Genomic DNA, 14,393 nt, shown 5'->3' with positions numbered 1-14,393 from the left:
TGGAGCTAGAAAGCTGTATAGTGTAAAGATCTTCACTCTAAAAGGTAAAATAATGTTATATCCTTTAAACACAGAAGGTAAAGTTTAACACCCACACACACATTTTATATATATATATATATATATATATATATATATATATATATATATATATATATATACATATATATATATATATATACATGTATATATATATATATATATACATGTATATATATATATATATATATATATATATATATATATATATATATATATATATATATATATATACGTATATATATATATATATACGTATATATATATATATATATATATATATATATATATACACATACATATACATATATAAGGGCTACAGACGCATTTGTTTGTCACATCTACATTACATCACAATGAAATCCTTTCTTCACATATCTCAGCTTTGGAGGTTGGGGGTCAGAGCACAGTCGGCTATGATACAGCACCACTGGAACAGAGAGGGTTAAGGGCCTTGCTCGGGGGCCCAACAGTGGTATCTTGAACAGGCTTGAACCCCGAGCAACGATCCAGACCCTTATCCACCTGAGCCACCAGGAGAGTATTTAGGTAAAGATTCCCAACAAAAGATTCCGTTTTCTTAAGCAGTGAACAAATTATTACCAGAATTCACTGACGGTCATTAAAAAACAAGACAAACTACTATCTAACACCAACACCAGGTTCTAGTGTGTACAGTATATGGACTTTGTGTATCATTAGTTGTCTTTAATTGAATTAATGCTAGGGGGGCACGGTGGCCTCACACCTCCAGGGTTGGGGGTTCGATTCCTGCCTCCACCTTGTGTGTGTGGAGTTTGCATGTTCTCCCCGTGCCTCGGGGGTTTCCTCCGGGTACTCCGGTTTCCTCCCCCGGTCCAAAGACATGCATGGTAGGTTGATTGGCATCTCTGGAAAATTGTGCGTAGTGTGTGATTGCGTGAGTGAATGAGAGTGTGTGTGTGTGTGTGCCCTGCAATGGGTTGGCACTCCATCCAGGGTGTATCCTGCCTTGATGCCTGATGACGCCTGAGATAGGCACAGGCTCCCCGTGACCCGAGGTAGTTGAAGATGAATGAATGAATTAATTAATGCGCCATTAATTCAATGGATGTGGTAGCCTAGTGGTTAAGGTGTTGGGCTACCAATCGGAAGGTCGTGAGTTCGATTCCTACATCCACCCAGCTGACACTGCCGGGCCCCCGAGCAAGGCCCGTAACCCTCAATTGCTCAGTTGTATAAAAGTGAGATAAAATGTAAGTCGCTCTGGATAAAGGTGTCTGCTAAATGCTGTAAATGTAAACATTAAAGGCACCACATTGGTATTTAAACTCCATATAACTGAATTAATGTTGGAAAAATTCAGTAACAAGTGAAAAAAAAAGCCCCATGATGCAGTTTTTACTTCTTTACTCTCAGTACAAACACAAACAATAAAAAAAAAACAGATTATGGTCCATTTCATGATTTTTACCATGAAGGTTTAAGGTGAAGTTTTTCTATAGTACATTTCATACATAAAGCCTGTACGGTTTGGGTGGTTTGTGTCCTGAGCGATTTATAGACACTAATAATGCTTTCAAATGAATTCTGTATGAATTTTAAGATGCTCAGGTACAGAACACATCCACACTGGCACCACTCCAGCACTGTTGTGCCTTTACTTCTAGATGTTTCTAACTCTTTAAAATCTCCTATTCTTTCTTTCTTTCTTTCTTTCTTAATCATTTTTCAGCAGAAGGTGGCAGCATTCCCAAATTCTTCTGAACTTCTGCATTCATTTCACATCAGACAACCCCAGTGCTCACTTGGGGTATTTCCTAAGGCCCAAGTCACAGCCCTAATCCAGCACACCTGCCCCATATAATCAGGTCTGATTAACCGGATTAGTGTGTGGTGCAGCTAAAATATGTCTGTGTGTCGACCTCAGCAACGTCCACACAACTAAATCGAGTGACAACTGACCTACAATCCTAAAAAAAAAAAAAAAAAAAATGAAACCTCACAGTCAGAGAAGACAATAAAATTATTTGCACCCCTCACATATTGACTGGGGGAGTTTTTGTGAGATCTACAGATACACTCTTGTTTATACTAATAAAACACACACACACACACACACCACAAACAGGTGAGGCAAAGGGAGGGTTTGCCTGTTTAGACACGTCCCACAGGGGGCGGCTACAACACAACACACACACACACACACTTGGACATAGAAGGATGAGTTGCTGTGTACACACGTTCTCCAAAGGTCACTGTGGATCTCTCAGGTAAAGATGATTTCCTATAAACCTTTAGTACACTAATGGGAGTCACTTCTCTCTGTGTCACTCTGTTTCTCCTTGTCTTTCTCTCGCTACCTGAGCAATGGTCAGAAACTGCAAACAATCTTAACAGCTTCAGCTATGCATTACTGCAGGCAAAGTAACACGGCTGGGATTTCTGAGTGTGAATCAGTCCGAATCAATCATATTATCTACATCAAAACAATCAGGCTTCTGTTGCACATATTGACCTAAATTCAGCTCAGGTGTAAGAGATCCTCTTCATACTTCTTAAAGGTATTTCCCTTGAATACGTCTTGACATATTTGTGCTAAACGTTTGCCTTCAGGACCTTTGCAGTGATCTGTAATACCAGTGTGTTGTCTAAGATATAATGTGAGCGTTAATTTCTTTTGGTTTTCTTCTAAACCTTTTAAAATTAAACTTACGGTCCATATTTAGACCATAATGATGAACCGAAGCTCCACCTGGTGCACTTTCACAGGTCAGATCTACACGTTAAAGGTACAATCACACCACAGCCACGAGGAGGAGTGCCTTTAATTTGTTACCAGTCTTTTCTCACCCTCTTTCGTTGACATTTTAACATTTGTTTTCTGTCACACACCTCTAACAGCTTAAGCTTCAGAATACACAGTGTCTTAATGCCTCAATGCTTTTGTTGTGCTGAGAAGGTGAAGTTAGATTCCAGCTCAGTTCTTGCCTAAGGTGTTCATGTAAGAGAATTCAGTAAAGAATAATGTCTCTTTAAGAAGATTAAAGACTCTGTTTGTAATCAGTATTTTGAAAAAAATTGCTTCTAGCCTTGAAGTTCCTAATCTCTCTCTCTCTCTCTCTCTCTCTCTCTCTCTCTCTCTTTAGTCTTAGTCACTTCAACCAACTAATTAACAATCACTTAGAAAGAATCAGTCTTGGCAGCTGCTCATGTTAACAAAAGCAACAAAATGTTAGAGTTCATGGTTGGGACAATGTGGCTGATATCGTATCGCAGTTCTCAAAGATGTTTCCACAACACAGAGCATGTAGCACTGTGTGTAAGGTTTGCTAACGATTTCCCAGTTTTTCAAGTGTTGCATTAAAATATTAAAAGAAAATACCTCTGTGTTAACAATTACTCTAATTTGACGGCTTCTTTTCAGTTTGTAATTATTTTGATGAATCCGTGACGTCGATGTGCTCCGAGACGAGTTTTATATCTGAACGTCGTCCAGCACTTTTACACTGCGCTGTTTTTATACGATTGGAAACAAATAGAAATAAAACGATGTATTCGTAGCCCTGAGACTCACGATGTCTGGAGTGTATCTTTGGAACTTTAATAAAATGACATTTGAATTTCATTCAAAGGAAAAAAAAAAAATCATGTTCTATTGCACAAGGTGCTTCTCCAAATCAGGGCAGTGCAGTTTGCGCAATAACACACACACACACACAGCATGCTGTAGTAAAGGGAACTGTTATTAAAGCAGGCTCTATAAGATTATGGCTGTGCGTATAATCTGTGTGTTGAGACTTAATGTGAACTTAAAGGCACAATATTCAATTATAACTTAACACTTGGTCTCCAGAGAGTTTCAGTTTACTTTGAGTCTTTGTTTAAACTCTGATTATACGACCAGACCATGTGCGATAAACGTTAAATCGCACACACAAAGCTTTTTATGACTGCGACAATATTCTCAAAATACACATTATATCATAAAAGGGTGTCGTTATGGAAGAGATTTCCGTCCGAGCCGCCTGATCTTTACGAACTAAAGCGTGTTGGGTGAAAGTGGTTTAGAGCACAAGACTGTCGATCGCTTCGAGAAGCTCAAGGCCAAAATTCAGAAAAAGCAAACATGAGAGCAAACAGTGTGTCAATAAACACCACGTGGTGAGATTGGGGCGAATGACCAGAGAGAAATATTGACATGTTTCAGTTTAGGTCTAGAAAACACCAGAAAAAGGATTTTCTTTTTTTTTTTTTTTTTTTTTTAAAAGACGCTTGTTTGCGCCTTTATTCGTCCCACAGTGGGGACATTTCTGTTACAGCAGCAAAGAAAAAGAAATGCAAATATATATATATATAAAAGAATAGACATAATATAGTATACAGTATAAACACAACACAACATATAAATACAAAGAAGAAAAGAGACCACGAGTACGTCGTTAAACTAACACGCATACTGCACACAGGTGATATTGCACGTTTTTAAAATTTCTGTTATTGCACGTGTTGTAATATGTAAATATGTAAAAAAAACATTAGTGTGTATTATGGTGATCATCATGATCTCAGCATCTATACAGAAAAGGAAGTATTTTTTTGCACATGGATGAATCCTGTATTTTTCCCAGAAAGGTGGTGGATGGATGGAGATATATGGAGAGAGAGAGAGAGATGGATATAGAATAAGATAGAAGAACAGATAAATACATGGATGGAGGAAAACGGTGTTTCAATATCATGAAAATATTCAGGATAACTTGATGTGCTATAAAACCCAAATTCGAGCATGTGCAGAAAAAACCTCCCGTGTCCCAGTGCTAATGCAAAACGCACATCATTTGCCTGAAACACGTTTGCGTATTATTATAATATGTAAATCTGAGCATTTTAATTTTACATCACGACGTACTGTTTCACCTCTCTTTATCTTTATCTGTCCTTTGAAGCTGTAAAGTGTTTTCAAATGAAATTCAGAAGCAGAGTCGGGTCTTTTTTTTTCTTTCCTCCTCTCCTCTCTCTCTCACTCAACACCGGCTCCTGTCTCAACACAAGACGTTTATAGCACCGTGTACGTGCTTCATCAAGCTTACACTTACTAACGATCTCATGAAGAACAAATCAAACCATCACTGAAATCATCTTTCAGACTTGTTCTATAACATTAGCAACGTTTATGTTGTGGTAACGGGCTACCAATCGGAAGGTTGTGAGTTCGATTCCTACGTCCACCAAGCTGCCACTGCTGGGCCCCTGGGCAAGGCCCTTAACCCTCAGTTGTATAAAAATGAGATAAAAATGTAAGTCGCTCTGAATAAGGGCGTCTGCTAAATGCTGTAAATGTAAATTCATTCAGGTTCCTTCAATTAATCACTTAATTAACGCATCAGACAGCAATAACAAACCCTAAAACTAAACGTCAGTAAAAATAAATGATCAGTATTATTAAAGCAAATAACGGCAATAAGACACTGACGCGTGTGATTATAGATTGTTCGATAAAGGATTCAGTCCACAGTTAATAATTTGAATAATTCTGACACTGACAATTTGTTGCTAGGCAACATAACGGATAAATATTTCGTATGCTACGGACAGAACAATGACTCGATTATAGTTGTTTGTTAAATAAACAAATCCTGTGGCTCCAGGACTTGTGTTGTTCGTCCCTGAGCTCAGGTTTCGTCCTGTGTGAAGACGGGAAGCTTTTGCATGTCTGTGTAGGTTTCCAATGTTCTCTGGTTTCCTCCCAGAGCAAACTGGTAGGTCGGTGGACCGGTGAGTCTAAAGAGTGTGTGTGTGTGAGATGGATTTCAGTATGTTTCAACAAGACAAATATTTTATTGTTTTAAAACTTAAATTAAAAAAAATTTGTCATAGTTTTAGTTTGAAAGGTGATTCACATTAAAAAAGGATTCGGAACAGAGAGAGTTTTATAAAGGCCAGATCATCACCTGCTTTATCCAGCGTCCACACACCTACACACATTTTTTATTAATGAGCGTGTTTACTGATGTAGCAGGGAATACATCAACATTTAGGAACATAAGGTCATTTAATTTGTGCTAATTTATGTTAATTTACTTTGTCGTACACCGAATAAACAGTCGTGGTTTGTGGTGTTAACGTTCAAACAAACGGCAGTTGTCGGATTTGTTAATGCAGTACATAATGTTAATAAAGGAGAGCCTCGTATTAATAGCAATTAAAATGATTAGATGTAATTAACGGTTAAGGTGTTAGTGTTAAGCTACGTTCACTCGAGTCTCCAGACGCTGTACTGTCGTCAGTTGCCGTTTCTTCTTCTGGTTGCCATGGTAATAATGTTCATGAAGCAAATGAAAGATTTGGTGTTTCTGTGGTCCGTCTCATACGAGATGAAGGAGAAGCGGTGTGTCTTCTACCATCATCGCACCCGATGCACAGACTCGCTCTGTGTTTGCATAAAGTTCAACTTTTCTCTGCTTTGTCACTTCGCTGATGAAGACACACCCACGTCTAAGTCCACAGCACTCGCCGACAACAAACGTCTCCGGTCATTGTGTCTCTGTGAGCATCCCGGTGCTGTCGTTCCCAAGAACCCGTAACGGTTGACATGGTGATGTTACAGAGCGTTTGAGCGCGAATGGGATGTCGGTTGTTTCAGCTCATTAGTGCTCATTAAGCTCATTAGTGCTGCATTAGTATGACGACTTGGCAGGAATGTTCAACGTTATCCCAAAACATCGACTGTGGCTGTGAAGCAGGCTGTGATTCAGCAGCTGGAATGAAAACCTGCAGTCACACTGGAGCTGGTGGTGGATGTGTGTGGACCATAGACTCAGCATGGCATATGTTCATGTGGAAGTTAGAGATTTGGTGCAGTGTAAGATGAGCTAAGGCAAGTGTTAGAGATTAGATGTGGGCGTGTTCACAGCAGGAACACAACAATATTTAGAAAAGTTGAACTTTATGCAAATTCAGAGTGACTCAGAAGACAAGATGTTGTGTGATCCGTGACACAGGGTGCAAACCTCTTCTCCTGCGTCTCGTACGACGATGCAGATAAACGCTGCTGAGTTTTATACACAAAGGCAGAATTGCCCTCCAGAACATTCCAAGATAAACGATTTGTTGTCAAATGTGCAACGTTAGCGGTGACTCCCACGTTACTACGGCAACAGGGGGTAGGAACACAGACTAGCAACTTACAGAGATAAAAATCTTGCATACTTACCTGACCAGAATCTCTGGGGTTTAAAAAACAAACAAACAATCAACCAACCACCACCTCATTTCCAACTATAGTTTAACAATTTATAGTCACAAAAACCTTATTTTACTGAGACGCTAGTGTAATTAATTACACTAATGACACTAGTGTAATTAAAGATTAGTATTTACAACTAGTGGCCAAAAAAAACTAGTGAAGGGAAGTTGTGGCCTAATGGTTAGAGAGTCTGACTTCTAACCCTAAGGTTGTGGGTTCGAGTCTCGGGCCGGCCACGACTGAGGTGCCCTTGAGCAAGGCACCGAACCCCCAACTGCTCCCCGGTCGCCGCAGCATAAATGGCTGCCCACTGCTCCGGGTGTGTGTTCACGGTGTGTGTGTGTGTGTGTGTGCACTTTGGATGGGTTAAACGCAGAGAACGAATTCTGAGTATGGGTCACCGTACTTAGCCGTATGTCACGTCACTTTCAATTCACTACTTCACTTCACTAGTTGCCAAGAAAAACAAGTAATACCAGAAAATCTTCTTCAAAAATGACATTCATTTAACAAAAGCTTTAAAATGAAGGACGGTCTGTTTAAAGAAGGAGGAAAAATAAATTTGCTTCATGTTAAGGAGGATATAAAAGTGGCACATCCAGAAGGAACGATGGCTCGAGTTTAGTCAGAACCTGATAGTCCTGATTTTATCCAGGCGTTTCGTGGAATATTAGCACCAGCAGCACTTTTCTGCACATTCATGGATTCTTTTGTTGGTAAATACTTGCTTAGTAACTCGAGTTAATCTACAGCAAAATTTTGAACTTTCTGAAGCACTCTGACATCCAATCTGACCTGATTCGACAGACCAGGCTCTAACCTGCCTCTGGGGTACGGCTACATTCCTTCGATTGCTGGTTGTGTGGTTACTTCTACTAGGAGCTTTTTTCTGTATTGTAGAAACAAGGAGAATCAGTTAGAGTTTAATGTTCATGATGGACAACAAATTACAATATATGCCTAAAACCCACCCTCATATTCGCCTGTTAAAAATCTCACTCCAGATCCAGTTCATCGAAAGTTTCCCAAACTCTCTGTGCAGGACACTAGAGTTCTTCCACTCCAACCTCATCCTACACACCGTGTCTTCATGGAGCTGCTTTGTGCACAGATTTGTCATGATGGAACAGGATTCGAGCGTCTTGGTTCAAGTGAAGAAACTAAATTACAGAGACATTCTACACAATTGTGTGCTTCAGACTCAGAAATAGTTTGGGGAAGAACCACATGTGGGTGGGGCAATCTTCAGGGGTGCACATACTTTTGATCTTGTTGTGAGATGAATCTCTTTGCCAAGCCCCAACTAAACATTGCTAGGGAGTTTTGTAGTGTTCAATACACCGTCTCTATCTGTAACCTTTTATTCATGAAATACTGATACGTTTTTTTTTTCCTTTTTAAAACCTCAGTGAACTTCTAGCCCATGAAACATACAGTGACTTAACTGTAAAGTGAGTATTGTGTAATAATATTTCTTTCCCTATTAACCAACCTTGGTATATTGTTTAGTTTGAAACAGAAAACCAAAGACGACTCTGGAAGAACGTTTAAATGCAAGGTGACCTGAACGTTTTTTTCCCCTAGTCCATGACGTATCTTTTGTTATGATATCAGCAACAGGTTTTCAGGGCATGGAAACCGGGAAAATCAATCAGACCGCAGCGTTTAAGAGTCTGAAGCTTTTACGAGTGTATAAGTGTACTAAAGGCATTAAGGGGTCAGTGGGCGGAGCCTCTCGTGTTGAAATGACTCTTTGACTCTCACTAGATCATGATTTCATCTGGAATATGTTGTTAACCATTCAAAGACACTTGAGTGAATTTTGTCGTGCCCTGGAATGATGATGCCTTTGATTTTTGTTCTTCAGGTGTAAGAATGGACGGCGTCCTGGAGTCGACGATCGCTCTGTGTGGATGCAAGTTGCTGTGCAGCTTTCTGTGTCTTCCTGCTTTTAAAGACTCCATCTCCTCAGTCAGCCTGTGCTGCGTTAGCCTCTTACTCTTCACCGATCTGTCCATCACCAGTAAGGATACGTTTCTCAAGATCCTCATCGCATTACTCCCGTGTTCCTTCTCCATCTCGCTCACGTTCTTTTCTGTTCTTCCAGTGTTCCTGGTGTACCTCTGGTCCGCCGCACCCAGGCCGATGTCTTTTCACCTGTCTTCCGACGTCATCGCTCTGCGCTTCATGCTGTTCCTTAGCGACACTTACGAGGCTGTGTTGATGCTGACGCCGCTGCTGGTGGCTGTAGAACTGCTGGTGCGTCTCTTATGGGGCGGAGAGACTGCGACGTCGACCGCGGACCAAAAGGAATCTAAAGCGGACATGTTTTTAAAGGATGTTGATGGAGATTCCTGGGAGACCGGACAACAACAGAAAGAAGAGGCTCAGGAGAACAACACGGTGGTGTTAAGAGCTTTAGGTTTCCTTGGTTGCCTCATGCTGTGGTTCATATGTGGGACGTATGCCGGGGTTAGCTGGAGGCAAGAGCAGGTGATGGTGAGATCCTGCCTGGAAGGTGGCAGCTTGCTCTCGACGTGCCTCCCCTGCCTTCTCTCTGCTTCTTCACCAGTTAGCGGGCATTTATTTTGGGCTCTACCTGCCGCTGTTCTCTTGCTAGCATTCACCGCAGTTGTGAGCTTAATCGTAGCAAAGCTGACCCCTAGAATTGTTCCACCAGAGCTGCTCGGATGCGTAGAGAAACGAACGCAAACACATGTGCCCACGCCCAAGTGGACGTCAATTGCTGCTGCGTGCATCTCAAACAATTACAATGTTGACTCAGAAAAGACATGGAACAGCTGCACCATTCACAGCTCGCATAATAAGAGGCAGCAGGCTCGCGGAAAGCCGGAGCCATTATCTTGGAGAATAGAGCTGGCTGACGGCTGTAAATTAAACAGTGAAAGCGTCACACTCGTCTTGCCAGCCCACGGCACGGCCCCACACCCTCACAAGCGCCGGGAAAGTCCTTGCTCGAGGGGAGAGCTGATGAAGGGGCTGCTGTGTGGGCTGCTGGTGTGTGTCTTTCCTACAGTTCTCAGCACCAACATACTGCTCGTCAGCAACCTGGACACACTGGCTGTGTACGTTGTGAAACATCTGCTCACTCCGCTGCGAGCTAAATGACAGGTTAAGACAGATGCGTGTTCCCACAGCTCACCTCATGCCGAACATTCCAAGGTTATAGAATTGCAAAATCTGGATGTTAGGTTTTTTTTTTTTTTAGCACATAATCTTCAGTTTTTGGTTTATCCCGGTTAGGGTCAGTGTGGAAATCCTGCACACACTCACCAGATATACAGATGTGTACATGAAGGAAACCGGAGAATACGGTGGAAACTGACTTGGAGAACTGTTACGTCTTGTGGTGGTCCCATCAGACAGCCTGTCCAACACACACACACACACACTTACAGCTAGAGGAAATTCAGAAGCTTAATTCATTTACCAGCATGTTTTTGGAGGAAAGGAAACCCCAAAACCCTGGAGGAAACCCATAAGGCGAGGGGAAGAACATGCGCAAAACCTCCTCACAGAAAAGGACACTGTGCACACAGGCTTTTGGACATTGTATCTGGTGATGGTTAAGATATTGTCTCATGAATGATGAATAAATGATGTTAGCAATTCTGTTTAGTTCTCTTCATCGTAACGTTCCATAAATAAGTCTTTATTAAATGAATAACTGCACGAGCAATAGAATGTAATAATACTTTGTGGCCGGCTGTTCTGGTGTTTGTCTCCAATGGAGAATGCAGTCATTCCAATGGAGAATGAAATCGAGGATTCAATACGTCGTAGAACCGACACATTTTAGACAGCAGGTTTGATGCGTTTTTGATTTATGAGCGTTGAAAGCAAACCATCAGATAATTAACTGAGATGCAGTTATTGTGCTGATCACAGATGGCTGTTTATACAAGCATGCGCACACACACACACACACACACAAACATTCGCTCACACACACGATGCCTGAACCTTTTAGAGCTCTTACTGGAAAAACAAAATAAGGACGTTCAATTTTTCTTGGAAAGCTGTACTCGCTTTTATCACCTCTCGCTTTATAACCCGAAGACTAATTTAGTGTGCGTGGACATTTTCGAGGAAATTACTGAGAAACAGACTTGTATATAAATTAATAAATAAATGCTCTAAACACTAATAACGTGAATACAAACAGACTTGAAGCAAAACCTGTCAGACTGTGTGCTGTGACTAAAACAATATTTGAACACTTACAGTCTGACAACAGAACTCAAAATAATCAGATTAACAAGGGAAAAAAAAAAACTGTAGATATGGATGTTGTAGCCTAGTGGATAAGGTGTCGGGCTACCAATCGGAAGGGTGTGAGTTCGATTCCTACGTCCACCAAGCTGCCACTGCTGGGCCCCTGAGCGAGGCCCTTAAGCCTCAATTGCTCATTTGTATAAAAATGAGATAAAATGTAAGTCGCTCGGGATAAGGGCGTCTGCTAAATGCTGTGAATGTAAATATGTTCAGATCGTCTCCGAATGCTAATGATGTAATCTCACATTTAACTGGAAATCTATTTAATCCAATGAGAGGAGGGTGCACAGACTTTTGTAATTAATTATCATCAGGCGTCGGTGCTGACGATAACGACTTGTTTCCTTCCTGGAACTCTGGATTCTGATTGGTCAGGAGGGGTTGACGCATTTTCTCTGACAGTATACATGCGCACGGTCTACCGTTGCTATAGAAACGGCTAGTTCATAGAGTGGTTTTCTGTGAAAACGGTCGTTAAATACGTACGGACGGATTCTTCAGCGTCGGAGGTTTTTAAACTTCAGGACAGAAGAGTTTTTATGCTTATTTTGCACGATTCTGGCTTATTAACGTTGAGAGAGAAAAACGTGATGCTGCTGTAAAGTAACAGAACAGGAACTAAACTGTTTCAGGCGACGTTCCGTGATATTAAACAGCATATCGATAGTTCAACATTATTAACAAATTGTAGCTGTTGAAAAATCGTTGTGATGTAAATAGGAATAAACACGTGTGGAAACGATCTATTAAATTCTTTTATTAAGTGCTGGAATAAGTCACTGAACCTTTACTCGATGACGGCACTGACACCAGAGGAAAAAGAAATGGACTGGATTTTGAAAAGGATTTGAAAAGAAAACATTTTTTTAATTGATTTCATTATAATTCAGTTTCATTGCTATGTGAGACGCACATTGTAAATCTCAGTAGTTTGTTTGTCGTCCAATAGCATTTTATTTCGACTATGTATCGCAGGGGCGACCGACCCGCGGCTCCCGAGCCTCGTGCGGCTCTTACGTTCATACCGAAGTTTGTATTTGTGTCTTTTTAATATGCGCGTTCGCTTTGCTTGGGTTCAATACGGTATTTTCGTCAAACGCGCATGTTAGTGGGATGAAAATACCTCAAAGTTTCCCAGTAGGAGTGAGATCACTTAAGTAAACAATTTGTGTCAAGTTCGCTCTCAAAACGGTAGGAAAAAAAAAAGGTGATGTTCATGTGTGCCCGTGTGTATGATGTGGCTCTTTGTGGTAACACAGTAAAAAATGTGGCTCTTGGTCTCTGACTGGTTGACCGCCCCTGATGTATCATCTTCAGCTGATGCTCAAGCTATAGGTATCCAGAAAAATAAAAAAAACAAACAAATACAATGCCGTGAGGTCTCGAACAAGATGCATGATGTCAGGATATATGTCACATTATCAAATCTTTAGATCCTACATTATCACATGTAACACAATTCATTCATTCATTCATTCATTTTCTACCGCTTATCCGACCTACCTCGGGTCACGGGGAGCCTGTGCCTATCTCAGGCGTCATCGGGCATCAAGGCAGGATACACCCTGGACGGAGTGCCAACCCATCACAGGGCACACACACACACACACTCTCATTCACTCACGCAATCACACACTAGGGACAATTTTCCAGAGATGCCAATCAACCTACCATGCATGTCTTTGGACCGGGGGAGGAAACCGGAGTACCCGGAGGAAACCCCCGAGGCACGGGGAGAACATGCAAACTCCACACACACAAGGTGGAGGCGGGAATCGAACCCCCAACCCTGGAGGTGTGAGGCGAACGTGCTAACCACTAAGCCACCGTGCCCCCTTGTAACACAATTAATATTAAAAATTTTTTAAAAATCAGTACATTAATATTAGCTGCAGGTTGTTGTTTTTTTTTCCTTCTCATGTTAATGTGAGTCTTTAAGACTTTTAACTCTGCGAGCGAAAGTGTTTTTATGTTTGTTTGTTTGTTTTGTAAATAAAACAGGTACGGAGCTCTTTTTTTTTTTTTTTTTTTTACACCCGCCCAGAAACAACATGGGGGCACAAACTTTTGCACCGAACAGCATGTGTATAATGTGATATTCCGACACCAAAACCGTACTCGGTTATTTCGTGCTCCTTGTGTCCGTCACGCCTCCGAAACAGAGCTCAGAATCTGGATGAAAGGAAAACCTTTGACTCCTTTCTGGAGTTGGTGGTTCCTGTGTGGTGAAGGTGAGACGCAGGAAAACGCCCGTGTGTGATCGAGAGAAGAGAAAAGACGTGCTGAAGCAGGCACGCCGTGAAAATAATACATCAAACGTTTACCACAGGCTGTTTTCACTCGTTCTCTCGCTGCTCTCAGGAATCCAGCTGTCTGTCTTTCTTTCTTTTCCTCCGTCGTCGTGTTTGTACAGCGAACTGTTCAAACACTGCTGTCTTTCGTCGGAGAAACGAAAGCGTCATCGCACGCGGTGCACAAAAACGCCAGAAAAATATTACAAACAACAACGCAATCAAATCATAGTTAATACACTGCACACAAGTCTTTAGATTCATTTAAACAAATCCATACTGATTTCCGTGAGTGGTGCAAAAAATATTGGCACCCCCTTTACATACGACGACTGAACGTTCAAACTCCTACAAGTCAGCACGTTAATCCTGAAACTCGGACGCAGTCTGATGTTATAAAGCACCTTTTTCTTAATCTTAATTTTAATCTTACTTTCTAGGGCTGAACATCTTCCACGCGAGAGTCCTGACGTTCCACTTTTCGCCACCAGAGGTCTCCAGGCACTGTGGTGTGAAATTTCCTCTTCATTCACACGCTG

General features: G+C 41.3%; 1 protein-coding gene across 1 annotated transcript; it reads left to right on the top strand.

Annotated features, from left to right (window-relative positions):
- Nucleotides 1-2,135: 2,135 nt before the first annotated feature.
- si:ch211-193i15.1 (uncharacterized) lies at nt 2,136-10,897 on the top strand. Its single transcript, XM_060858628.1, has 3 exons — nt 2,136-2,291; nt 9,135-9,290; nt 9,375-10,897. The coding sequence occupies exons 2-3, from the start codon at nt 9,143-9,145 to the stop codon at nt 10,394-10,396; spliced, it is 1,170 nt and encodes a 389-aa protein (XP_060714611.1). The 5' UTR covers nt 2,136-2,291; nt 9,135-9,142; the 3' UTR covers nt 10,397-10,897.
- The last annotated feature ends 3,496 nt before the right edge of the window (nt 10,898-14,393 follow it).

Source organism: Tachysurus vachellii, chromosome 22, assembly GCF_030014155.1.
Source record: "Tachysurus vachellii isolate PV-2020 chromosome 22, HZAU_Pvac_v1, whole genome shotgun sequence".
In the NCBI taxonomy this organism is placed as follows: domain Eukaryota; kingdom Metazoa; phylum Chordata; class Actinopteri; order Siluriformes; family Bagridae; genus Tachysurus; species Tachysurus vachellii.
The sequence above is the reverse complement of the archived record's forward strand: the minus strand, read 5'-3'. Positions and strand labels throughout refer to the sequence as shown.